This window comes from Xiphophorus couchianus, chromosome 3 (assembly GCF_001444195.1).
Source record: "Xiphophorus couchianus chromosome 3, X_couchianus-1.0, whole genome shotgun sequence".
Taxonomy (NCBI): Eukaryota; Metazoa; Chordata; class Actinopteri; order Cyprinodontiformes; family Poeciliidae; genus Xiphophorus; species Xiphophorus couchianus.
In genome coordinates this window covers 11902563-11924608 of record NC_040230.1, presented here as the reverse complement: position 1 = coordinate 11924608, position 22046 = coordinate 11902563, and the positions used below count along the sequence as shown (strand labels likewise).

At 39.3% G+C, this 22046-nt stretch overlaps 1 protein-coding gene across 1 annotated transcript in view; it reads left to right on the top strand.

The window, feature by feature from the left end:
* LOC114138921 (nectin-2) overlaps positions 1-19728 on the top strand; it is a 117869-nt gene extending 98141 nt beyond the window's left edge. Inside the window, exons 7-10 of the mRNA XM_028008426.1 lie at positions 15846-15978; positions 16135-16192; positions 16320-16412; positions 18411-19728. Of these exons, the coding sequence (XP_027864227.1) occupies positions 15846-15978; positions 16135-16192; positions 16320-16412; positions 18411-18626 (500 nt within the window). The 3' untranslated portion in view covers positions 18627-19728. The remainder of the gene's footprint in view (positions 1-15845; positions 15979-16134; positions 16193-16319; positions 16413-18410) is intronic.
* Positions 19729-22046: the final 2318 nt, after the last annotated feature.

Genomic DNA, 22046 nt, shown 5'->3' with positions numbered 1-22046 from the left:
GTCCTAAACAAAGGAGAGACAAAGAGTAATAAGCTATATTTAATTTAAAACACGATTCAACAATGTTATATAATGAGGGAGGGTGATCTGTTGTTTTCCCCTCATGGAAACACTTTCTACTTTTGTTTTTCAAAGTGCTGTGGTGATTATTGTTGCTGTTAGTAATGAAGAACAAGAGAAAGCCGTAAATAAAAAATGAAAACAAATTGGTACATTGAAGAAAATGTTTTCCTCTCAATGTTGAAATAATAATTGTGATGATTCATCTCCTGTAAATCATGGACAGGTATAAATTGCTGCCAGCAGGTGATGATTTGAAGTTTCTGTTTCCGTCTGAGAAGGGTTGCGGCGTCAAGCAGTTCACACGTGTGTTTCTTCCCTTTCTCTTCATTAGTCCTCTTCAGAGACTCCACACAGAGTCGTGTGTACAGTTCAGATTGACAGATCGAGCTTTGCTCTCAGCAAGAATGCAACATTTAAAAAAAGTCTTTCCAGTTCCCTGGAATGGCTTTGATTTCAAATTTCCATCCGGATCCTACAGTGAAAACTGGCTATTTTTTCATCATTCACAAATTCAGAAGATTGAAATATAATAGATTATTTTCACATTGTAATGGAATAAAAACGCCGTCAGTCTGCCATCACAGACAGACGGACAAATGTGCAAATGCAAATGGCACCTCACCTCATTTCATTCCATTTTCCATTTTCTGTAGAGTGATATCAAGGGGTGCTAATCAAAATTCATCTTTGTGCTTTTGGAGAGACCTACAATGAAACGTGCGAGCGCTGAGTGATGTTCCTCTACATGGCCGTTACATAAAACACGATAATTGCTCTGGCCCCAAACACGGCTGTTTGAAGCTCTGTTTAAACTGGACTGTGGCCCCCACTGATTCTGCTAAATGAGAACGGATCACAAGCTCCACCACTTGTTGGATTTCCAGTTGATCCATAATGCGTTTAAATGTCCCAACTCGGTATACTTTCGAAAAATATCTTGAAGAGCTACTTTAAAATTTAATCTTATATCCTTTGCAAAAACACAAACATTTGACAGAGCAGCTAATTTAAAGCAGTGTAAAGTTGTTGAAAAGACCCATGTTTGCTCTTGCTTATGAATCTGCCACCTGCCAGCTAGATAAACATTGTCGGAGATTATGACCCCTAAAGTCTTCCGCTGTGGACTCCTTCAGAATAACAAAGCAGCTTCTGTTCATTTGAAACCTTGCCCAGGTTTGTACCAACCTCCCTGCCCTCCACAATACAGTCATGGTCAAACAATTTGGCATACACACAAATCCTGCGGCTGTTTTCGATCTTTATGTGACTATTCTTATTGTTTGGATTCCTGTGCTGTGATCAGATGTGTATTAGTTGATTACAAAGTGCTTTATTAGCAAATAAAAGTTGACTTTAGAGTACAGGGGTCTGCAAATCCTGTCCTGCAACATTTGGATGCATCAAACTCCTGAATTGCTTCCTTGGCATCACAGCAGGTTCTGCAGAAACTTTGTCATTAAGAGATCATTTGATTGAGGTGTGTTGGAGCAGAGAAACATCCGAAAGTTACCTAATAGTGGCACTTGAAGGCTGGAATTGACCTACGTTTAAGGGGGGGGATCAGAATTGTTGTGTGAAAATTTATTTGAATATTTTATCCCAGAAAGGGGAAATCAGTCAAAAATTTAGCTCACTTCTTTTTCTCTCGTTTTTAATCAAAGCAATGTAAAGCAAAGTATATACTAAGTATTTAAGTGTTATTAATGCACATTTGACTAACAGAAGCATGGGTTTCATTGCTTTGCATGGAAGTGACCATATCTGTGTGGAACAGCTGACATGTTGGACCTCATATAATAATCAACTAGATTGTCAAGAACTTAATAGGTAGCCCTGACCTTTAAAAGAGTGGATAGGGAAGTATTACACCTAGTTTATACCTGCCGTCGTCTGCAGGAAGCACATTGTGTTGTTTCGGGAAGCTGTGCATGACCCCATTTCTGTGGCAGTCTGCACACAGCATCCATCGCATTCACCAAACAAGAAGCATAATAAAGTAGACTCTGAAAGCATATTGATTTTTCTTTCTACAAGCTTATATTTGGTTGAATACAAACATAAAGTGGGGTTAATTACTGCAAAATACTTCAATGACTTTTTAAAGTGCTAAAACGCAACACTTATGAGGTTGTGTAAGACATTCACATCCTCTTAGTTTCTTCTTCTGCTACTAGGTACTGAAAACAGGCTGGTTTTGTCTGCAGAGATATCAACTGCTTAAGACAGATATTGCAGTGAATGGTTTGTGCTAAAAGGCTAAAATGAAATTCTTCATTCTTAATTTCCAAATTCTCTAAAGACATATGGTCTACAACCGTTCCAGAGAGCTCTGCTTTGAAAAAAAGAAGGAAAATAAAGCTGAACTATCAAAGGTTTAGTGATCTAGTTGCAATGAAGAGCTTTAATCAGCCACCAGGAGTGTCTCCTTCAGAAAGTCAGAATCAAGCAGCCTCCAGTGCAGAGCTCAAGCAACAATGGCAGCGGGATAAACACTAAACACTGGATTTAAGCAAACTCCTATTAATTCTCCTGGTTGAATTATTTCAAACATTTTTGGAAAAGAAGGGATCATAGTCAAGTTGAGTTGGAAGAAAAAGTCCAAGAGCAACAGTTTACATCAATCCAGGTTGAAAGGCTGAATTTCCTCTGTGGCATATCAACAAGGTCTGCATTAACTTTACATTAACTTCACATGTGACTCAGGTGTGTTGGAGCTGGCATGGACTCAAAAGTGGCAGAACTTTTTTTCCTAGCTTTAAAGAGCAGAGGGAAAAAAAATTATCAAGATGTCCGAAGATCAAAACACACATTTTGAGTCCATGGTAACTCTCCAGATTTCGGCTCCACCATGTGATGAATAATTTTTAAGATCGTTTTAAAATGGTGGGTAAATAAGCGGGAGCCAAAAAAAAAATCTAATCCGGTTCCAAGAAAACCATCTGACTATCTGTCAGAATTTGGCCCAGAAGTTGATCTCAAGAATTCAAGAGAACTGGAGAGGTTATAAAGCATCAACACTTTAAACATTGACTCCTTCCGTAAAAAGGGAACTGTTTCTTCAGTATACTCTAGAAAAAAACAACAAAAAAAAAACAAATCTAAAATGTTAAAAAAAAGTTTCCTAAAGATTTAACAATCAAATGGTAGTGAGATAAACTTTTATTTGATATTTTTCTGTTGCAGTTTTGCATGTTTGGATGAGATGATTGCATCCAAGCTGAACGAAGAATTTATAGTGCAGTAAAATGTTGGAACTTCGTAAAAGGATGCAGAAAACACCAGCTTGTTAAAACCTACATATTGTGCAGTTTAGTTGTATTTCTTTACTGTTTGATACATCACAGCTCGGTATTATTACTTTAATGCACTGGAGTGCTAAAATTGTTTATAAAACATAATGTGCTCCTATAGCTGTTATGACAAACTGACCGGTGCTTTTAGAGCACTTGTCACTCTCGTGTAAAGTGCATTTTCCAGCTATACCTGGCGCCCTTCCGTGACGGCGCATGTGTTTGCAGAGGAGCAGAGTGTTTGTAGTACAACAGATCATTCATGTCCTGAGTGGACAGCCACATTTGGCTAATGCACCCCTGCTTTTCTCTGCTGGCTGCAGCCGACCCCCCTCTTGCCAGTGTAAAGTGGACTGTAAATATTGACAGGGAAGACAGCGAGGGAGGGATACAGCGACCTTGTCAGGAAGGGAAGGAAAGAGTTGGAGATGGAGGGGGGAACGATGATGATGGAGGCACGCAGAGAAAGAGATGGAGGGGGAAAAGAGGAGAGCTCCTGCCTTCTCCCAAGGCAACTAAATGTGCTTTGATGCACTGTGGCAGGGAACACACTGTCTCCCCGGAGAGGAAGAGCAGCATCACACACCAAGTTCACACAGTATCCACCATTGAGCTTTTTAAAATGCCAAAACGCACATGTGCACTTACACAAGACGGTGCGAACTGGGACGTTAATTTAATCCTCAGACATTTGAAATGTATAATGTTGATCTCTAGGATCACGGAAGATTAGACAGGACCAGTCTTGGTGATTTCCCCTGACCAAAGACCCTAACTAAGCCATCTCTCTCTCACACACACACACACACACACACATACACGCCCACACAGCTTTTTCCTTCAGCCAGATCGCCTCAGCATGTCCTCTCAGAGCCGTTCAGGCGGTCGTGTTTGTCCAAATAAGCCCAATCAATTTGATCTGATTTGTTTAGCGGTAAAATGGATTGTAATGGTGTTGTGCGTGCAGAGAATAGTAAATGACAGTTGCGATTGAGGGTTGTAAAATTAAAGTGAGGGGTAGCTGCAGCTCCTGCATTAATGGTGAATAATTTAAGAGTGTCTGTGTGTGTTGAGGGGCTACAGTGTAGAATCAAGGAGGCTCTGGACTCTTGTATCGTTCAGCCAACAGTATTTTCTCCACTTTTTCTGATATTCTGATATTTTCCACTCTACTCTGGTGTTACAGAAACACAAGTAACCGTACCTCTGAACATTTTTACATTTTTAACATGTACAAGTATAAACTTCATTGTAATTACTGGAATTTTTAGATGATCAATAGATTAGTGCATAATTAAGGGAAGAAAGGGACGAATGGTTCTCCTACTTTCCTCCTGTACTCCCAAATAAAATCCAATGTATCTTCAAAAGTCCCCTAACAGAGTTTACAAGAAGGTTTTTTGAAGATCACAGTTTTTTTTGGAGATAATCAGTGAACAAAGCACCATGAAGACCAAGAAACAGAGACGTCAGGGAGAAAGTTATGGAAAACTCTAAAGCAGGAATACTTAATAAAACATCCAAAGCTGTGAAAATCTCAGAATTCTGTTAAAGATAAAAACAAACACACCAACAACAAAAGCAACGAAGATTCACAATCAGTTAAGAGGATTACATGATGACATATATTCCTTTTGACTACAAGATAGTCAAGAGGGAAGATGAAGATGATAATCATTCACTTTTGTAATTTTTAGACAAAAGTAGTTTTTGCAAAACAAAACAAATAAAAATTACTTCAGGCAAAAATGACTTTATTTTTTTACCATTATTTTAGGAGAGTGAACTGCATGTGGTAGACATTGTTCTGGTCAAAGGAGGCTTTGAATGTACCAATCCCCCTGGCAACGCTTGGTGGTGGCAGCACCATGCTGTGGGGTTACTGATCTAAAGCAGGGACAGGGAAATATGGAGGACAATACAAGATAAGACTGGAAGAAAACCTGATACATGACGGTGCTGCTGATCACTTTCCAGCATGACGGTGACCATAAACATGTAACCAGAGCTACAATCTAATAGTTTATATCAGAGAAAAGACATTAAAATGTTATTGCTTTAGTTTTCATTAAGTTTGAATTTGAATTCTAACTTTTCTCTTTATGTATCACTTAAATTTCTTCTTTTGTTATATTTGATAAATGGTACTCCAAAAGAACTCACATTTCTTTCACTAAATATACTATCACCATTAGCACATTTTCTTGACTCTTTTCCTTCATCATAATGTCCCAACACACTTTGTAAGCTTCAACAAGCATCAGGCAGTAAAAATCAAACCAAGTATTACATCCAAGATATTCTCTGCTATTGCAATATTGAGCAGCTGACTTTTAAAGCAAAGTGTCATAGAGCCCGGTTAGTGTCCCGAGCAGAGCGTCCAATTGAGGATCTGCGGCAACGCTATGACATTTAAAGTGGTTCTGCAAATGACTTTTAATTTGTAAAACAATTCATGAGCTGTGCATCATTTTCCTTCCACAGAACTGTGCAATTATGCAACGCCAGTAAAATACACCAAAGCTTGTTGCTGTTGCACAACAAAATGTGAGAAAGTTCAAGAGCTTTTGAATAGTTTTGTGATGCAATTTACCAAGTGCATAAAAGCCTCAACCTTAACGAATGCCCCAACAGATGGATGAGCTGTGCGTGTTTTTTTTACGAAGTTACCCGCGCAATCTAAAGGCCAGGGGTCTCTCTTTTCTCTTAGTGAGCAACGAGATTACACGCACTGTTCTTTATCTTAATCTCCTTCAGAGGCCATCAATTCATTCGGTCCTAATCTCATCTCCAGGCACTCTGCTGGGACCGTGATAGCCTTGTGTTTTTCTGTGCTTTGTGTTTGTTCTGCAACCAGAGTTTCAGCTCAAATTTCAGCTGAAACTGGTTTGTTTCGAAACGCCATTTAGCTCAAACTTCTGCAGAAGTCTCCAATTTCAGCTGATATGTTTTTGTTTTTAAAGGAACTCAGTAAATCTCACAGAAAAGAGAATTTTAAATCAAAATGTTTTCTCAGTCAGAGACATTTAATAGTTGCAGGATGATCAAGTGTGTTGGATTTATATAATGTTTAAGTATGCTTTAAAAGCATATTAGGGTGTGATTTGAAGGAGTGCGACGGGGTCAGGGGGGGTGGAGATGACACAAATTGAAGGCAATCCCGTAACATCAGCATCACGTGGCCAAACCGACATCGAGCTTTGGATATTTTTGTCAGCTGTCACTTCATAAAACTCCAGCTAACCCATTAGAAACAAATTTGATCGTCAGCTGCAGCAGGATTGTTTTTTCAATGAACAGTCGCACTGTAATCTTTTAAGCCAAGATCAACTGCACACATATCTGTTCCTTTTCTTCTACAGATATACGTGGCTGTGTTTTGTAAGGATCGTAAAAATGCTTTCAGCGCTCTAAAAACTTGTTTGTTAGTGAGTGTGTCGTTCAGATTTGCCGAACAGGTCAGTGGGGGTAATAAAAACAGGCTTATCTCCTCTCGTTAGGCACACAGCAGATAAGAGATGCAGACAGAGACGCTGCAGATTTGTGCTGTCGTATTACAGAGCCAAACAAGCGAATCCTAAATTGAACCAGAGACGAAGCAGGATGACAGAGAGACAGAAAGGGGCGGGCAGGGAGGGTGATGGAGAGGAGGGCAAACAAATGCAGCAAAAGCCGGCAGCCTAGGCTGTGAAGTTGAGGATAGGCCAGCGTGTTTAACTTTAATCCCTTCAGGGAGAGGCGTAAACACGAAGCAACAGAGAACAAGGGATTGAGTCGAAAAGAGAGGAATGTGAGATCTTTGTCTTCTGCTTTCTCCTTCATCCCCTCTCAGTGTGTGATCAGCCAGTCGAAGGCAGCAGCAGGGAAATCCCACTGTACTTATCAAAAGCCAGCCTCTTAATCACACGCTTCATCTCTCCTGGCTATACCTGCTGCCTCCTTTCCTCCAGCTTCATCTCTCCTAAATGTCTTTCTTCCTACAGCGCCGATGTTTGGACTAATCTCCGTTTGACTCATCTCGCAATGAATCCTCTTCTGCCTGCTACTCTTACCTACGTTTAGCTCCTTTACTACTGACTCACATTCTCCTAGTCATTAGAAAGAGCTGATCTGTCTCCTGATACTCATAAAAGAGCTCTAAATGGATGGTTCTGTGGGGTTATTACTCATAATTTCCTTATCTGTTGTAGAAAGATATCTTTTTACTGCAGGTTTGTTGAATCTAGTCGGGCAAACCCCATCGTTTTTTCTGATTCCAGCTATTTAGCACCACTTGAACTGAAAATGTTTAAACCCACAGGATAATAACTGTTATTATCCATCTACATTACTGGTTCTTAAAGTTTTTATTACAACTACCATTTTGCGAAATTCTAAGTTGTCCGAGAGTCGGCAAACTGACAGGCGAATGAAGCCAAAGGGCAGCAGAATTTGGGTTTTCTCATTTCATCCAATGAACCAACGAAAAGTGTTAAAACTGTTTTATTAGCTGGCATTGTATGATGAGTAGAAGGATGCAATTTAAAATTTCCATCCATTTTTAGCCACGTATTAAAGAAGAAATACTGAAAGTCACCCCTCAAGTCTGAGTTAATACAATTTTCTTGCATTTAAAATTTGGTGATGCCCACATTTGCATATTTGATGATTTGCATTGCAATACAATGCAACACTTTTAGATAACATGTTGATATTGTGTTTGAAAATATAAAATCTGTGCTGTGCTGAGTGCATTGCCAATAGCAGTTATCCTGTTCACTGAACACATCAACCAGCAGCTTCCACTTGTTTTTCTTCCTTGGCACTGGGACACGGTTAGCCTGGCCATTGCCAGATTTAACATCCCAGCATTAGTAGCTACCAGCATTGTTCCTGGTTCGCAATTTAATGTTTCACTTTTTAGAAGGAAATTCCTGAATATTTCTTTGAAAACTGTGCTTGAACAGTGTTTCTCTTTGGCTGTTGGTGCTCATGATTCAGTTTTCAACAATTCACCAATTTGCAAATTTTTCTGTGGTATTCGATATTATTTTTGTGAAAAATCCACATTTGAAATATTCAAAGGAAAATGGGAAGCTGAAATACCTAGTCACAATGCTAAATTACATGCTATTGTTGGTGTTTGCAAAGCAGCCAATCAAGGAGCATCAATTGATTTCCTTGTCACCGATTGGCTGTACCCCAAGAGTGAAGAATAGTGTCAAAACAGTTTCCACTTTTTCATATTAGGGTATATTTGCTATTTAAAAAATTAAAACTATATATAATAAGCATTTTTAGAGAAGGTATTCACAGATTTTAGCAATTAGTGGCGATTGTGGCCTCCACCTTTTCTGAATACCAGGGGTTCACTATACCTGACAGTACCAGTAAAGACAACCCAAGTGCCACCAGTTGTATTTTTACCGGTTTAGGAGCAATTTGTCTACACTTTCACAAGATTTTTTTTTTCCAGCTGAACAGCATTGTTGCTCCAAAGTAACAACGCTGAAGACTGTTGTTAACCCTGTTAACTGATTGTTGCTGTTATACTTTTTTCCCCAACTACAAGACCTAGAAAAGAAAAGAGACAGTCCAGGCGACTCCAACCCCTTGAGGGTCAGTGTCCTGAAATTTTTAGATGTGTGCCTGATCCAACACACCTGAATCAAATGGCTAATTTAACTCCTCAGTATGATGCAGTTGAGTTTTCCAGAATCTTGCTGATAACCTGATTATTTCACTCAAGTTGAAGCAGAGACGCATCTAAAACTTGTAGGACACTGACCTTTGAGAGCTGGAGTTGAAGACCCCTAAGATCGTCTATCTTCAGTGGTTTTGCATAAAATACAACCAGCAACTAAATTGAAAAGTTTTATTTGACTAATAGCAGTCATGAGGCAGTTTGATGGAGCTGGCAGCCTCAGTCAGTGTAACCATAGAGGTACAGAAGTTTGTTGGCAGAGAAAACGACACTTCACAATGGTGTTCTCCAAAAAGTGTAGAAGGTTAATTTCCATTAGTGTAGCGTGTGGTTGCATGAGAAGAGACTTTACTGCTGAAAGGATTTAGGGAGGGTTTGTAAGAGGAGTTTGGGTTGACTTCAAAGAAGTTTCCAAAAACTGTTTGACTCAGAAAGGGAAACAAAACTTAACACACAGTAAGCTGAGGCTCTTTGTGAAGGGTGTTGCCAAGTATGAAATGCCAGGGAGGCTTGTGTTATCAGTTGTTTTATAACCAAAACAAGAGCAGTATCCAGATTTTTCAGTGCATGGTCAAAATTATTCACAGTGTGGGTTGGATAGGCTTGTTGTGGTGGTCTTCAAGTTATGAGCTGCATCATGCATGAGAGCAGCTGAATCTGTGGCCACGCTTCTCAACCAGCAAAAGGTACAGGGTTATGGGTCAGCCTTTGCCTCAGGCAAAGGAGTCCAGATGTATGTACATCTTGTAGGATACAACTGGAGATGGGTTGATCTCAAACCTTGACATGAAATGGAGAAGAGAAGTCTTTCTTTTGGGCCAAGCTCAAAGTAGATCTTTGGAGGTTTTCCAGGCATGTGAGAGGAGACGGGCTAGAACAGATATGAGCGATTATGTATCTCTTCTGACCTGAAAACACTGGGATTCCCCCAGAATGACCCAGAGAGGAGGATGTCAGGATTATTCTCCTGAACCTGTTAGCCTCACAATCCAATTGTTGATGAGCATAAGACAGTGGATGGATGGATGGATGGAATATCCATAGATCTAAACATTTTGACTTTTAGTTCTTATGCAATAGCTAAAATCAGCTAAGACTTGTGGATTGTCTGAGTCGCTGTTAACCTTTTGCTACTCTGACCATTTCCTAACTTTTCTACAAACACAATGCAATCCTCCAGATAAGAAAGTTGTGACATCTGAGCAACCCCTTTAACCAGAAATGAAGAGAAATTGAGATAAAACTGGGGAAAGAAAAATGCTCAGTTAGGGAGCTGTGTCCAGGATTCATCCATGCATCCTTAAGCTCAAGAGATTCTGGTGGTATTTTCATCCTGCTGAAGTAGGTCTGCAGTAATTTCAGACATCTTCAGCCAACCATTCAGCCTCATCTCCTTTTCCCGACACTCCCACTCCTCCCCCAGCTCCTATTTTCCTTCTCTCCTGTGTCTCGTGGGAGCACGGTGGTCCATGGTTGACTGGCTGGTCAGGCGGGGAAGGCTCTTGCACAGGAAGGGGAAAAAGATGCCTTTCAGACCAGATTGTTCTCACATTGATTGGCTCACAGGAACAGACGCGACCTCAAAACTAAATCTGATCTCTGGCCCATTTTCCCATTCACTGTAAAAAAAAAAAAAAAAAGAAGAAGAAATAAAACAGAACATGATTTGGTTGAAAGAAACTGCTCTCTGCCTCTGGGCTCCGTTCCTCTCAAATAAATTGGATGGTGCTTTGTGTGCACTTTTTTTTTTCTTTATCTGTTTTCTTATTATTTATGTAAATTGTGCTTGTCTGGAAGGGAGAGGCTGGAGGGCAAAGGGCACGCAGCGAAACAGTAGAGTTCTTGTGTAAATACGTCAAGTGAAGCAATGAGAGCCGGGTGTTCATACGCTGTGTTTACTCTGTTTGGATGGGTCTTAACTGTGCTTGCGTGTCTTGTCCTTGGCCTAAAGCTGCACAGGTTTAAACACATCCAGCACACACACTCGCACACACTCTTCCTCTGAGATTTCATTACAGAAAGACATGGCTAGTGTACAGGGCCAACACAAATGGCACTATCATAAGTCACTTCTTTCACTCTCACACCTCAGTCCTTTAAACTGAGCCTTATTTCCTGCAGCATTTTTTTTAAATTCTCAATCAGAGGTTATCTGAAGGGAAGGAATCACTTTCTACCTGAAACCTGCTGAGTGAAATGACATGGTTGGATAATGACGGCTGCGAGATAAGAGGCAAAGAAAAAAGGGAGAGAAAGAGAGGACTTCAGTGTCGTTTCAGAAAAAACGCTGGGAGCTGAAAAATGAGAAGGTTGGCGTGATGATAAACAGAGACGGCGCTGTAATGAGGAAGCGGTTATACAGGCAATACGGGAAAGGCAGGTATTTAAAATGCCGTGAGGCCAGCAGAGGCTGCTGTACTGAAGAGACATAGCACCACCATGAGGCCGAGGGCCGTCACTGCATCAAAGCAAGGACGCAAGGATTGCATGTTGAGCTCAGATTTAGGGACGACTTCTTACTTTTTAGATTTGAAATTTTTGCGTAAAATTCAGTTTGGCAGACAAAAACAAAATCTATTCATTATTCAAGGCTCTTTGCGTACAAGGATTATCTGTGTGCAGCAGGCATTGGGGGCCTTTGCCCATCCTGGATTGGAAGCTGTTTTTGATTTGTTTTTGTGTGTGTGTGTGTGTGTGTGTGTGTGTGTTTTTATTTTGGAGTGACCAATTTTCTATTATTCCTCTCTCAATTTAATACAGTATGGGGCTCCCAGAATTATCTGTTCTTGGCATATTAGTGTCAAAGAAATAAGTAAACATCATTTTAAGAAACTATAGCTTTGTCATAATCAGATATTTTCCCATTTTTAACAAGTTTTGATGAAAAAGTTTTAGTTTATCAGGGTTGTTCTTCATAAGAAACATGTTTCTGTATCAGTTTTAAAGGAGAAGTTGCTGGCTGTCTTAAATGGTGACCTTCAAACTTTAATTCCTCCAGATCTCAAAATAAGACTTGAGATCTTATATCAACACAAAAAGCATAAACAGAAAATAAATTGCTGGTTATTTCTGCTAATACTTGGAGTATAAACATGCTGTATCTGTATAATTTTGTAAGAAGATCCAAAAAATCCGCAACTGTTGGACAAATGTCTAAAACACCTGAAATGTTCTTTAAATTGTTTTTTTCTATATGTTAATATCACAAGTTTTAAGTTTTTATTTTTAAAAAGAGAAAACAGCCTCTTTATTGGAGCATATTTATAGTCGGGAATAATAGGAAGCTTATTACCAATCAAAGGTTCTCTGATGTGCTTAAAAAATGAAAAATATTTTCCAAAACTTCATGATATATTTCCTAGGAATGGGTGCCAATCAGGTGATATGTCACTTACGGTGTTTTTCACACTTAATAAATTAACTTGAAACAATTTTTGTAACTTTGCTGTTGCAATGAACACAGTGATAAGGTTTTTGATACATGTTTATAATTGGTGCTGTATCTAAAAACTACATTTGAACTCCAAATACCAAGTATTTGACTGGACTTGGATAAAATTACACCAACATGCCTCAAAGGTGGTTCTCTCTGGATGAAGAGGTCCCCCGTGTCTTTAATGTCTTCAGATTTCTGATCTAACAAGAGAAAAATAAAATAAAATGAGACTCTGACGGTGGGGAATCTGGTCGACTTGACATGACTTCAGATTGGATCACTAAAAATCTCATTAAGGTGCTTCGTTCTCTGTTCTTTGAATAAATCAGTCTCTGTTCATCTCTATTCAAATCCAAAAGAACATCTTTATATTCTCACTCTTCATTTATTTTTCATTTCATTCTGTTTTAAATTCAAAATCTTCATATTAAGTCAGACAAATTTTTTTCTATAGCTTCTTTTTCATGTCCTAGCTTCTGCTTGGACACGTTTAGATCAAAGGTTACACACAATTTCTGACTATTTAAGCCTCTAATTATGATAAATGTTTGCAGAAGTGATTCATAGTTTAGAATTGTTAAATTTAATAATAGGAATCAAAAAGAAGAGCTCTGGAAGATCTTAAGTGAATCACACAAGTGTTTGATTTGGCGGATAAAATATGTCCTCTTGTGAGTGTATTCTCACTTTGTGACTCTGATAATGAAAACTACACACTTGTTGGGTTTGGTGACAAGAAATGAGCAGGGCGAGCTTTTCCTGAAAACACAATTAACTCAGTTCACCTCATCAAAAGACCAGCTCTGATTGTGGAGACAGTTTTATTTAATATGCTATAGCTTTGTGATTATTTTTGTGACTTCTTCCCAAAAGAGGTGGGATTGCGATGATAAATTTTTGGAAAGTGTGATGTGATGATGGTGCACATGAACCCCTCTCTCATAAATTAGAATATAAAGCCCCAACGAGAGAGGAAACCCACAGCTTTGTTCTGAGCAGCAGGGATCGTGCTGGGTCGGTCTTGGAGGTGATGTAGCGAGACGTAACGACTACTCCGAGAAGACGGGATCATTAGAGCAGCTTCTGTGCATGTGAAAGAATGGAAATTATTTTAGGAGATGTTCAAAGTAGTCTATTGTTGGAAAAGAATCGTAATTAGAAGGCTAACAACACTCAATCGTGACCCCTCCAATTACTAAGACGAGGAGTTTGTTCTCATCAGATGAGCCTCAGATCCTCTCTGCCTTTTACCTCCCCCTCATTAGCATAATCCCCCAGGAATACCAAAGATAATGAGTCGAGCTGCACCTTCAGTAAATACGCCTCGTCTCTCTTTCTCTCTGTGTGTGTGTCTGTCTGAAAGCGGCTGATGCTCAGCGTGGACATGGTTCATTAGTCGAGCCTCTGCGTGATTCCTCTGGTTCTTTTTAATCACCCCTGTGACTCGACACTCTAATCAAGACCCCTCTTGTACTTTAGCAGCAGTGTTGCACATGTTCACACACACACACACACACACACGCACACCCCTGCATTTCTTCACCCGACTTAGTCACTGAGTGTTTTTTCTTTATTCCCTCGTTTTATTAAGCTACTCATAGCGAAGTGAAATATCGTCTGATATCTTCTTGCCTTGTGCTACATGACATTTCATTAATACTCATGGTTGTTAAATCAGTGCCTTCCAACCTGAGCAGCCTGGAGTTTTGAAAAGGTCATGCAAATAATTGGAGCCAATATATGATTATTGAAACAGAGGAGTGCAGCTCTGATGTTTACCTTGTTTTAATTTGATCATTTTGCTTTCCTCACCTTGACAACGGTTAGAAACGGTGAATTCTAGTAATTCTAGTAATTTTGTGCTTTCTTTGTAGCAGCTTGAATACTTGCAGCATAAGATTCTCAAGATATGCCGTATTGCAAAAATAAAAAATTCACTCCTAAAACACAATTTAAAGACTGGAAAGACTTTCCATGTGGTTCAGTAGTTTGTTCATGGGAAGATTTTCACATTCATCCAGAGTTGCATTTGTGAGGTCAGGCACTGATATTGTAGTTGAAGGTCTGGCTGTTAATTCATCCCAAAAATTACATAAATTTTTCAGGTCATGGTTGGGGCTTGCATTCAGCTGCTCACTACAGATAAATGACAGCCTCTTTCATAAAACTCCCTCTTATGCTAATCTGAAGGACACATGAAGCTGTATATTTACTCTGTAGAGAGTTTGGCCCCTGAACCCTATGCACCTGATCATCCATGTACCCAACCACTTTCACTTTTGTATAAAACTGTGGGATATTTAGTACATTTATTGCAGAGGCAGCATCATGTCATTGAACCATGCTGAACTCTTGGGATCACATTCTTTCACAAATGTTTGTAGAAGCAGTCTGCAAGCCTTTAATACATCTGTGGCCATGAAAATTATTATAACACTTGAACATATTCATGTGGTGGGATTACTAAATGTTCGGGCAATAACACAAAAATAACAAACAAAAATGTACATCCGAAGGTTTTTATTTAACGTAGAAAAGCATCATTACCACTTTTATTTCCAATGTGATCTATCAAGTTTATTTCTGTTGATTATCTTATTATAACTTTTTTAACTTGGTGAGAGAGAAGCTATTTGGGTGAGCCTCCTTTTTATGTGGCATAAAACTAAAAGCCCAGATAGACTTGGTGTATTTGGTGGAACCATTAGTTCTGCTCTCTAGTAGAAAATCCTAATGGAGAACATCCAGCCACCAGATTTTGTCCTCCATAGTGGAGTAAAAACACTAATTACTGAAATGACTTAATGACCAGTTGTACGTTTTAGGGGCTCTTACTTTTTTCCTACAGTTTGGCTTGATTTTCTCTGATATAAATGGATAAACAATAAAAACAGCACATTAATATTTACCAAGGTCATCACGCTCTATTAAAATTTGACTGAAACTGCTCTAGTGTGACCGAAGAAGATCTGTAAGGAATGTTCTGTACTAGTGTGTTTTTCTCTTTTCATTGTCCTAAGCAGAGTTATTTCAGACAGAAATCTATTTTTAAGGTGGAGAGCTTACATAACTCCAGTTAAGAAAAAAAACAACATAACATATCCCTTTAAACTCCTGCTTAAAATCTAGTTTATTTTGGCTCCACTGTTTTCTATATTTTTCCATACATAAAACTAATTTCACCTCATACCTGACTTGTAAGTAAACATTATACAGAAGTATAAATGCAGTACTTATGTCTTTAAGAAATGCTAAACTACTACAGGATGTACTGTTTATCCTTTGCAGAAACACTCCTGCATCAGGTCTACAGAGTATGTAGTTACTGTTTCGTCAAACACTTTTAAATTTCATGCCGTTCTTTATTTCCCAGAAACTAGTCTCCCGCAAAAGGGTTCCGCCACGGGCGGCATCATCGGCGGCATCATCGGGGTCATTCTGGTCCTGGCCGCCATCGGAACAGGCATAGCCATCTACCGCAAACGCAAAAACAAATTCCATTTAGGGTGAGTATCTGTGACCGACTGAGCGTGGACGCCTCCGTTTCACTTCACTTCACTTTTTTTTTCTATAAATCTGTTCCCTTCAGACGGCACAGCATACAGCGTGCCTCACATTTGTGCGACTCACTAAACATGACAGCTGTGTGTGTTTTGTTTCAGGGGTCCTCCCAAGTACAAGCCCCCTCCTCCCAAGAAGACCAGCAGCTCTAAAATCAGCGTGAGTCACATGCAGGCGCTGTAAAGACAAAGATTATCGTCCAGACAGTTGTCAGGTTGTCAGATAGAAACCCAGATTTGATTTGATCGTCTGAAATGTATAGATTGATGCGTTTCTGTGTGTACAGTCACAGCCGTTGTACCCGGTTGATGTCCCAGTGACCCAGGATGCGCCTCTGCAGAGTCAGTATTACTCCACCCAAACCCCAGAGCCTGTCACGGTGAGAACGCTTTCTGACTATAAATTAATACAACTTCAATTTTAACTTTACTGGATAATAATTGAGTTCTTCCTAACACCGATAAGGCCCCTGTGAGCTTCTATCAAATATTCATCACATTACTCAACTCTTCTCCAGAGCGTTATGATTTATTTATTAAATGTTTTTAGCTATCTGCCCTTTAGCAAGATGGGGAGGTCAGCATAAACTGTCTAAACCAATGTATAATATTTTATTAAAGGGGAAGAAAAAAAAGTTTTAACACAAAGTGCTGTTAGTTTTGCTGCAATCCTCCTCATCTGGTGGCGCCACCAAGTGGTGGCCTGGATATAGCAGTGGCAGCCTTATGTCTGCACATAACCTTTATGTATTTATTATTTTGTCATTTTTCTATTGTTCAACGCTTCTCAATTTCAAAACTCTGTTTTCTTCTCCACCATGAGTGAATTTAAAGAAATGTGTCTCAGTGCATCACTAAAAATCAACATACTACAAGATATGGGATGCCTCAAAATGTAAAAATCTAGGATATGACTACCCTAGGATATATTCAATATAAATGACGGCCATAAAACCTAAAAAAAGTTGGGATTGTATTAGATTATAGAATTCTACGTCCATTTATTTTGACTACATTGGAAACATTAGCAGCCTCAGCAATGTGTGGTGAGGTTCATGACTGCTACGGAGCCAAATATGTAGAACAAAAGTACAATCCTATATTTCAGTTTTGATCTTGATTAAAATATTTTTATTTTATAAGTTTTTAATTTAGCTTTATGACAGCAAGAAAATTAAATAAAGTCACCTGTTGTCAAATTGGGGAAAATGGTAAGTTACTTGCATGTATAGAACGCCTTACCAAGTCCAAGGACTACAAAACACTTTACAGTGCCTCCACTCACTCAAATTAAACTCTGATGGTGAAAAATCTGATTTTTAAGAAATGTTATTTTTTGTCTTGTTTTTTAATTACAATTTAAAAATGTGTACAATCTAACCTGTAATTGTTGCATATGTTGTATACAACCTCTATGTGCCAATCATTCTCCACAAATATCTTCATCAGTTGTAAATAAAAACTTTGTTTGCCTTACTTTTTAAAAATCTGGCTGCTTCAACGGAGATGAACTTCGAGACGGACCATCATTCGGATTGTTTCTATTCCAAGTGTATTTTTTCTGATTGTTTACAGTCTTTGAAAGAGGAGAAGAAGGAGAAAGACACTTATTGCCTGTTGTGCCTATGGGGCTCAGCACTGCCCCCTATCAGTTTCTGGTCCACCATGCAGATTTTTACTGTGCATTCATGGCTGCTCAGACTAAATATGTCACACATTCATTACATGTATTAGACAGACTGTGAAGTGTCCGCATCTGTAGAACATATGTAATATTATATGTATGTGGGATTTTTAAAGAGAGACAGCAATGGGCCATCTGTGCCTCACTTCTGGCACATTTAATCACTATGTCCAATAATTCTTCCATGTATTTGAACAGGCAATACATAAATTGATTTATTTTAAGCAAACATTTTCTCTAAATGTACAGGAAATAAATTATAGAACAGTAAAGTGGATAAAAACAGATTTTTTAAAAATTACTTTTACTGATGACAGCACCACAGGCCTAAGAAGCTCCAGTCTTACCTCAGTGCTCCACAGAACAGCTTCCTTTGGTATCAAATAAAGCCCAAACTCTACTTCTTTCTGTATATTTAGTCTATCTGTTCTGCATCCATTTTTTCTAACATGCAATGGAAAACTTACCCACAGCAGTCCTGGGATTTGAGGTTTCATGGTGCACATGAATGTGCACCTATGAAAAATATATAACCCTGTTTTTTTTTTATTGCAAATACTAAAGCAAGTCAGGATTTAGCCAGTGGGGTTTGGATAATTTTAGGTGCAATATGTGTTTTTTCTGGTTTTGTTTTCTTCTTCCAGTCATGACAGGAACAAATGTAAACATTCACCACTTATATTGTATTTGGCAGGACCTCGATGGCTACCAGGAGGATGACGTCGATGGCGAACTTGGATCACACGATGGAGAGCGTTACTTCTCTGGTGCCCCCTCAGGTTGGGATGACCCTAGGAACAATGACGTCCCGCCTCCTTACCTGCACACATACAGTGACCTTCAGGACAATAACGGGAATCTTCCCGTCAGCCGCGGAGACAGCTTTATATCATCCGCCATGATCGTCTGAGGGTCGTCGAACGAAATGGATGTTTGTGTGTATGACTGGGTGCGTTTCTGTTTAAAATGGACACAATTTCACTCTTTTCTAGAGTAATAACTTTGTGAATGTGAATATTTTCTTCCATGTTGCCAGTAGTCTTTATTGTGAGATGATAATGTTCAGATATGTTGCTTTTATGGTGTTGAGCCAGATGCAAACTGTTGCTGTCCACCACTGCACAAGAATGTAAAATAACTGGATGTTTAAAATCCCAGCATCCTATACAGTTACAAAACGTGGCCATGTTATAACTGATAATGTCAACCTGTTTATACAGAATATCAAATACTCCTACCTGCTGTGGTTATAGATGTAACTTGGTTAGGAGAAGACCAATAAATCCTGGTAGGTGCATCTGTTGGTTTTCAAGCCCAGCTGGCATGAAGTCTGTGTTCACACAGGCGCCCTGCAGAGAAGCCATTAGCTGCAGTTAATCAGGCAGCGCCAAGACGAGAGCCACAGACCGTGACGACATTAGGTTTTTAAACTGCTGTCTTATCATGTTTTAGCACATATTCCTGCAGCTTTTTCTGTCTCCTATTAGACTTTTTGATGAAGATTGGGCGCACAGCCTTAGAGCCATATTTTTGTATTTGAGCAGCAGACGTTTTACATCGTGTCCTTCATTCCTTAAAGCCACCGAATGAAGAACACGGTTGCTAAATACATTGCCATGTCTGACCATTGAAAAACTTTGTACCTGTTTTTTATTATTGTTATTATTTACTTTGTGGGGCAGTGTTTTCAGTTGGATTAGGATAAATCTGGATTATAACCATGAATCTGTTGCAATGAATCTCTTATGGAGGATTAGGGGTTTAAGAGGTCAAAATGACGTCGACACAGAGACCACTAAGAGTAGTAGTGGTTGAAATATCTAAATTATTCTCCTTTATGAATTTAGAGGGTTTTCTTTGTGTTGGTGCCATGAGGGTGTTTCATATTTAATTTTATCTGTAAACTGGTGATTTATTCTGGAAAACGTCAGGTTTGAATCATATTTCATGTGTAAATTAAGTTTTCAAATTCCTTTTTCTTGATTCAATAAACAAATTTTAATGTTTCTGAACTCATTGTTTGTATTCATTGCAGCATTATTTCCCTCCACTCCCAGCTGTTGCTCCACGCCTTCCCCACCAGAGGGCAGTGTTTACCGAGTGAGCGAGCAGAGCGGAATGGTCTCGACTCCTAATGACCAACACAGAAAACACCCATTACAGTGTGGTGTGCTCTTGCTGCTTAATGAGTGTCGCTTTGTGCCATTTTGTCAGGAGATGGTAGAATGAGGAACCTGACGAGGCTCCGGTTCCGGTGCGTCGGAGGACTGTAGTGGCTCAACTGATGCGGACTCTGGTGCTTTCCCCCCATCCTGTCTGACTCACCTCTTTCTATCTTGGGCTGCATCTCCTTCTGTATCACACTCCAGCAGCACAGGATAAAGGTTTTTTCACAGATGAAGGTGATCCAGTTTGAGCACTTTAACCACAACAAATAATTCCCTTTACAGATGCAGAGTTTGGGGATTATGCAGATATCTCTGCCGCAGCAGTGACTCGTGTGTTGCAGCTTATCAGTATTAATTGGTACGGTGTGCCGCTGTGTCCTGAATGAGCCTGGTCCTTTGCAGATTAGCCTGAGCTGCTGCTGCTGTAGATGAAGGCTAGCGGCACACCATGACTCTGCAGTCTGTTACCCCTCTGCCTGTATTCTGGTCACACATGAACAACAAGCTTCTCAGAAGTACTGAATGTCTAATGGGTCCATCGCTGACATCATGTCTCTCGCAGCTAATGGCCAGTCAGGGTTCCGGTGCAGTCTGGGGAAATTACTGTATTTTTTTTTTCCAGGTATGGATCGATATGGAGACAAAAGAATTGGAGGACAGGAACATACTCGTTTTTCAAAACATTATTCTCTGTCCCAATATCTAAAAGCTGTCCTTCATTCCTTTGACACGTCTGGCCTTCTTTTCTGACATTCTGTCCTTTGTGTTCTTCCTTTGGTCCTTCCCTTTTCTTTTTCCTTACATACCATTCCTTGTACCTTTCTGTATCTCCTCCATCCTTTCTCTTTTGCATACTTGGTCTTATTTAGACTTTTATCTTTCTTACCTTCTATTATTCCTTGTGTCCTTTATTCCTCTTCTCCTCTCATCCTTCCTTACAACCATCAGATCTTCCCTCTATCCTTCCTCCCTCATCATTCCACCATTTTAATGCCTTATTTTTGTAAATTGTGTCCCTCCTTCCATATCCAATTCATTTTGCTTTATTCCATATACATCCTTTCATTGTCACCTCCTTATATCCTCATTCTTTTCCTGATTTTCCTTATGTTCTTATCTCTCTCCTTTAAAGATTTTCTGCCACTAGTATTCTTCAAAAAGGAAATGGACAGAGACAACATGCAGCAAAGATCTCAGGTTGTTTTTTTAATCAAATTTAGGGCTGGACTTTAACTGGGCCATTGTAAAACTATTTTATTTTCTTCTGTGTTCTGGATCGTTGTCTTGTTCCATGACCCGATTTTGTCCAACTTTCAGCGCTAAGGCAGATGGCCTCACGTTTTACTGTAAAGTACGTCGATATGCTGATGAGGTACGCTGTTGAATCATTGACCACATGATGTCCAGGCTTTGGCTAATTAGAAAGAGATAATTATTCTGTGTTTAGTATACGCCAAACATTGTGTTATGCATTATGATCAAAAATCTCTGCTTTAGTCTCATCTGCCCAGATGACGTGAGCCCAGAAATTTCCAACTCTAGAATGATGGATTCACATGTGGAAATTGTCTTCTAACTATTCTCACATTGATGCACAGTTACAACAGCAGAGGTTTTCAAATCCAGTCCCCCAGGGCTGCTGTTCTGCAACTCTTAGATGTCTCCCTCATCCAACACACCTGATGTCTCGTTCTTGGTGTTGTGCTAGCACACAGCTGCATGCTAACAACAGAGAAGCTGTCCAAACTTCTGCTTAAATAAAGGTGGTCTTACTTGCTGATCAGTAAATCGAGCATTTTTAAGAAACTGGTCACTATCGTTTTGTTTTTTTTAAAATAGCTACTGTCGTAGATTCTGTGTAATTAGATTTAAATATTTTTATAACCACTGTTTTAAATTGACAATGAACACAAATATGAAAAGTGTGGTATGCACTTTTTTCAGACCCACCTTTGCACTGAAACCTCAAGCAGTACCACTAGCTGCCTTAAGAACTCACCTCATTCCTGTATAGGTCCACCTCTGCCTAATTCAGAGGCCTCAATAGAATGTGCTAGAATGGCATAATCAAAGTCTGGACCTAAATCCAATTAGGAATGTGTCATTTTGGATTGTTTTGGTCCAAAAAATTTACCAAAATATTCTATTGGCATGTAAAACTC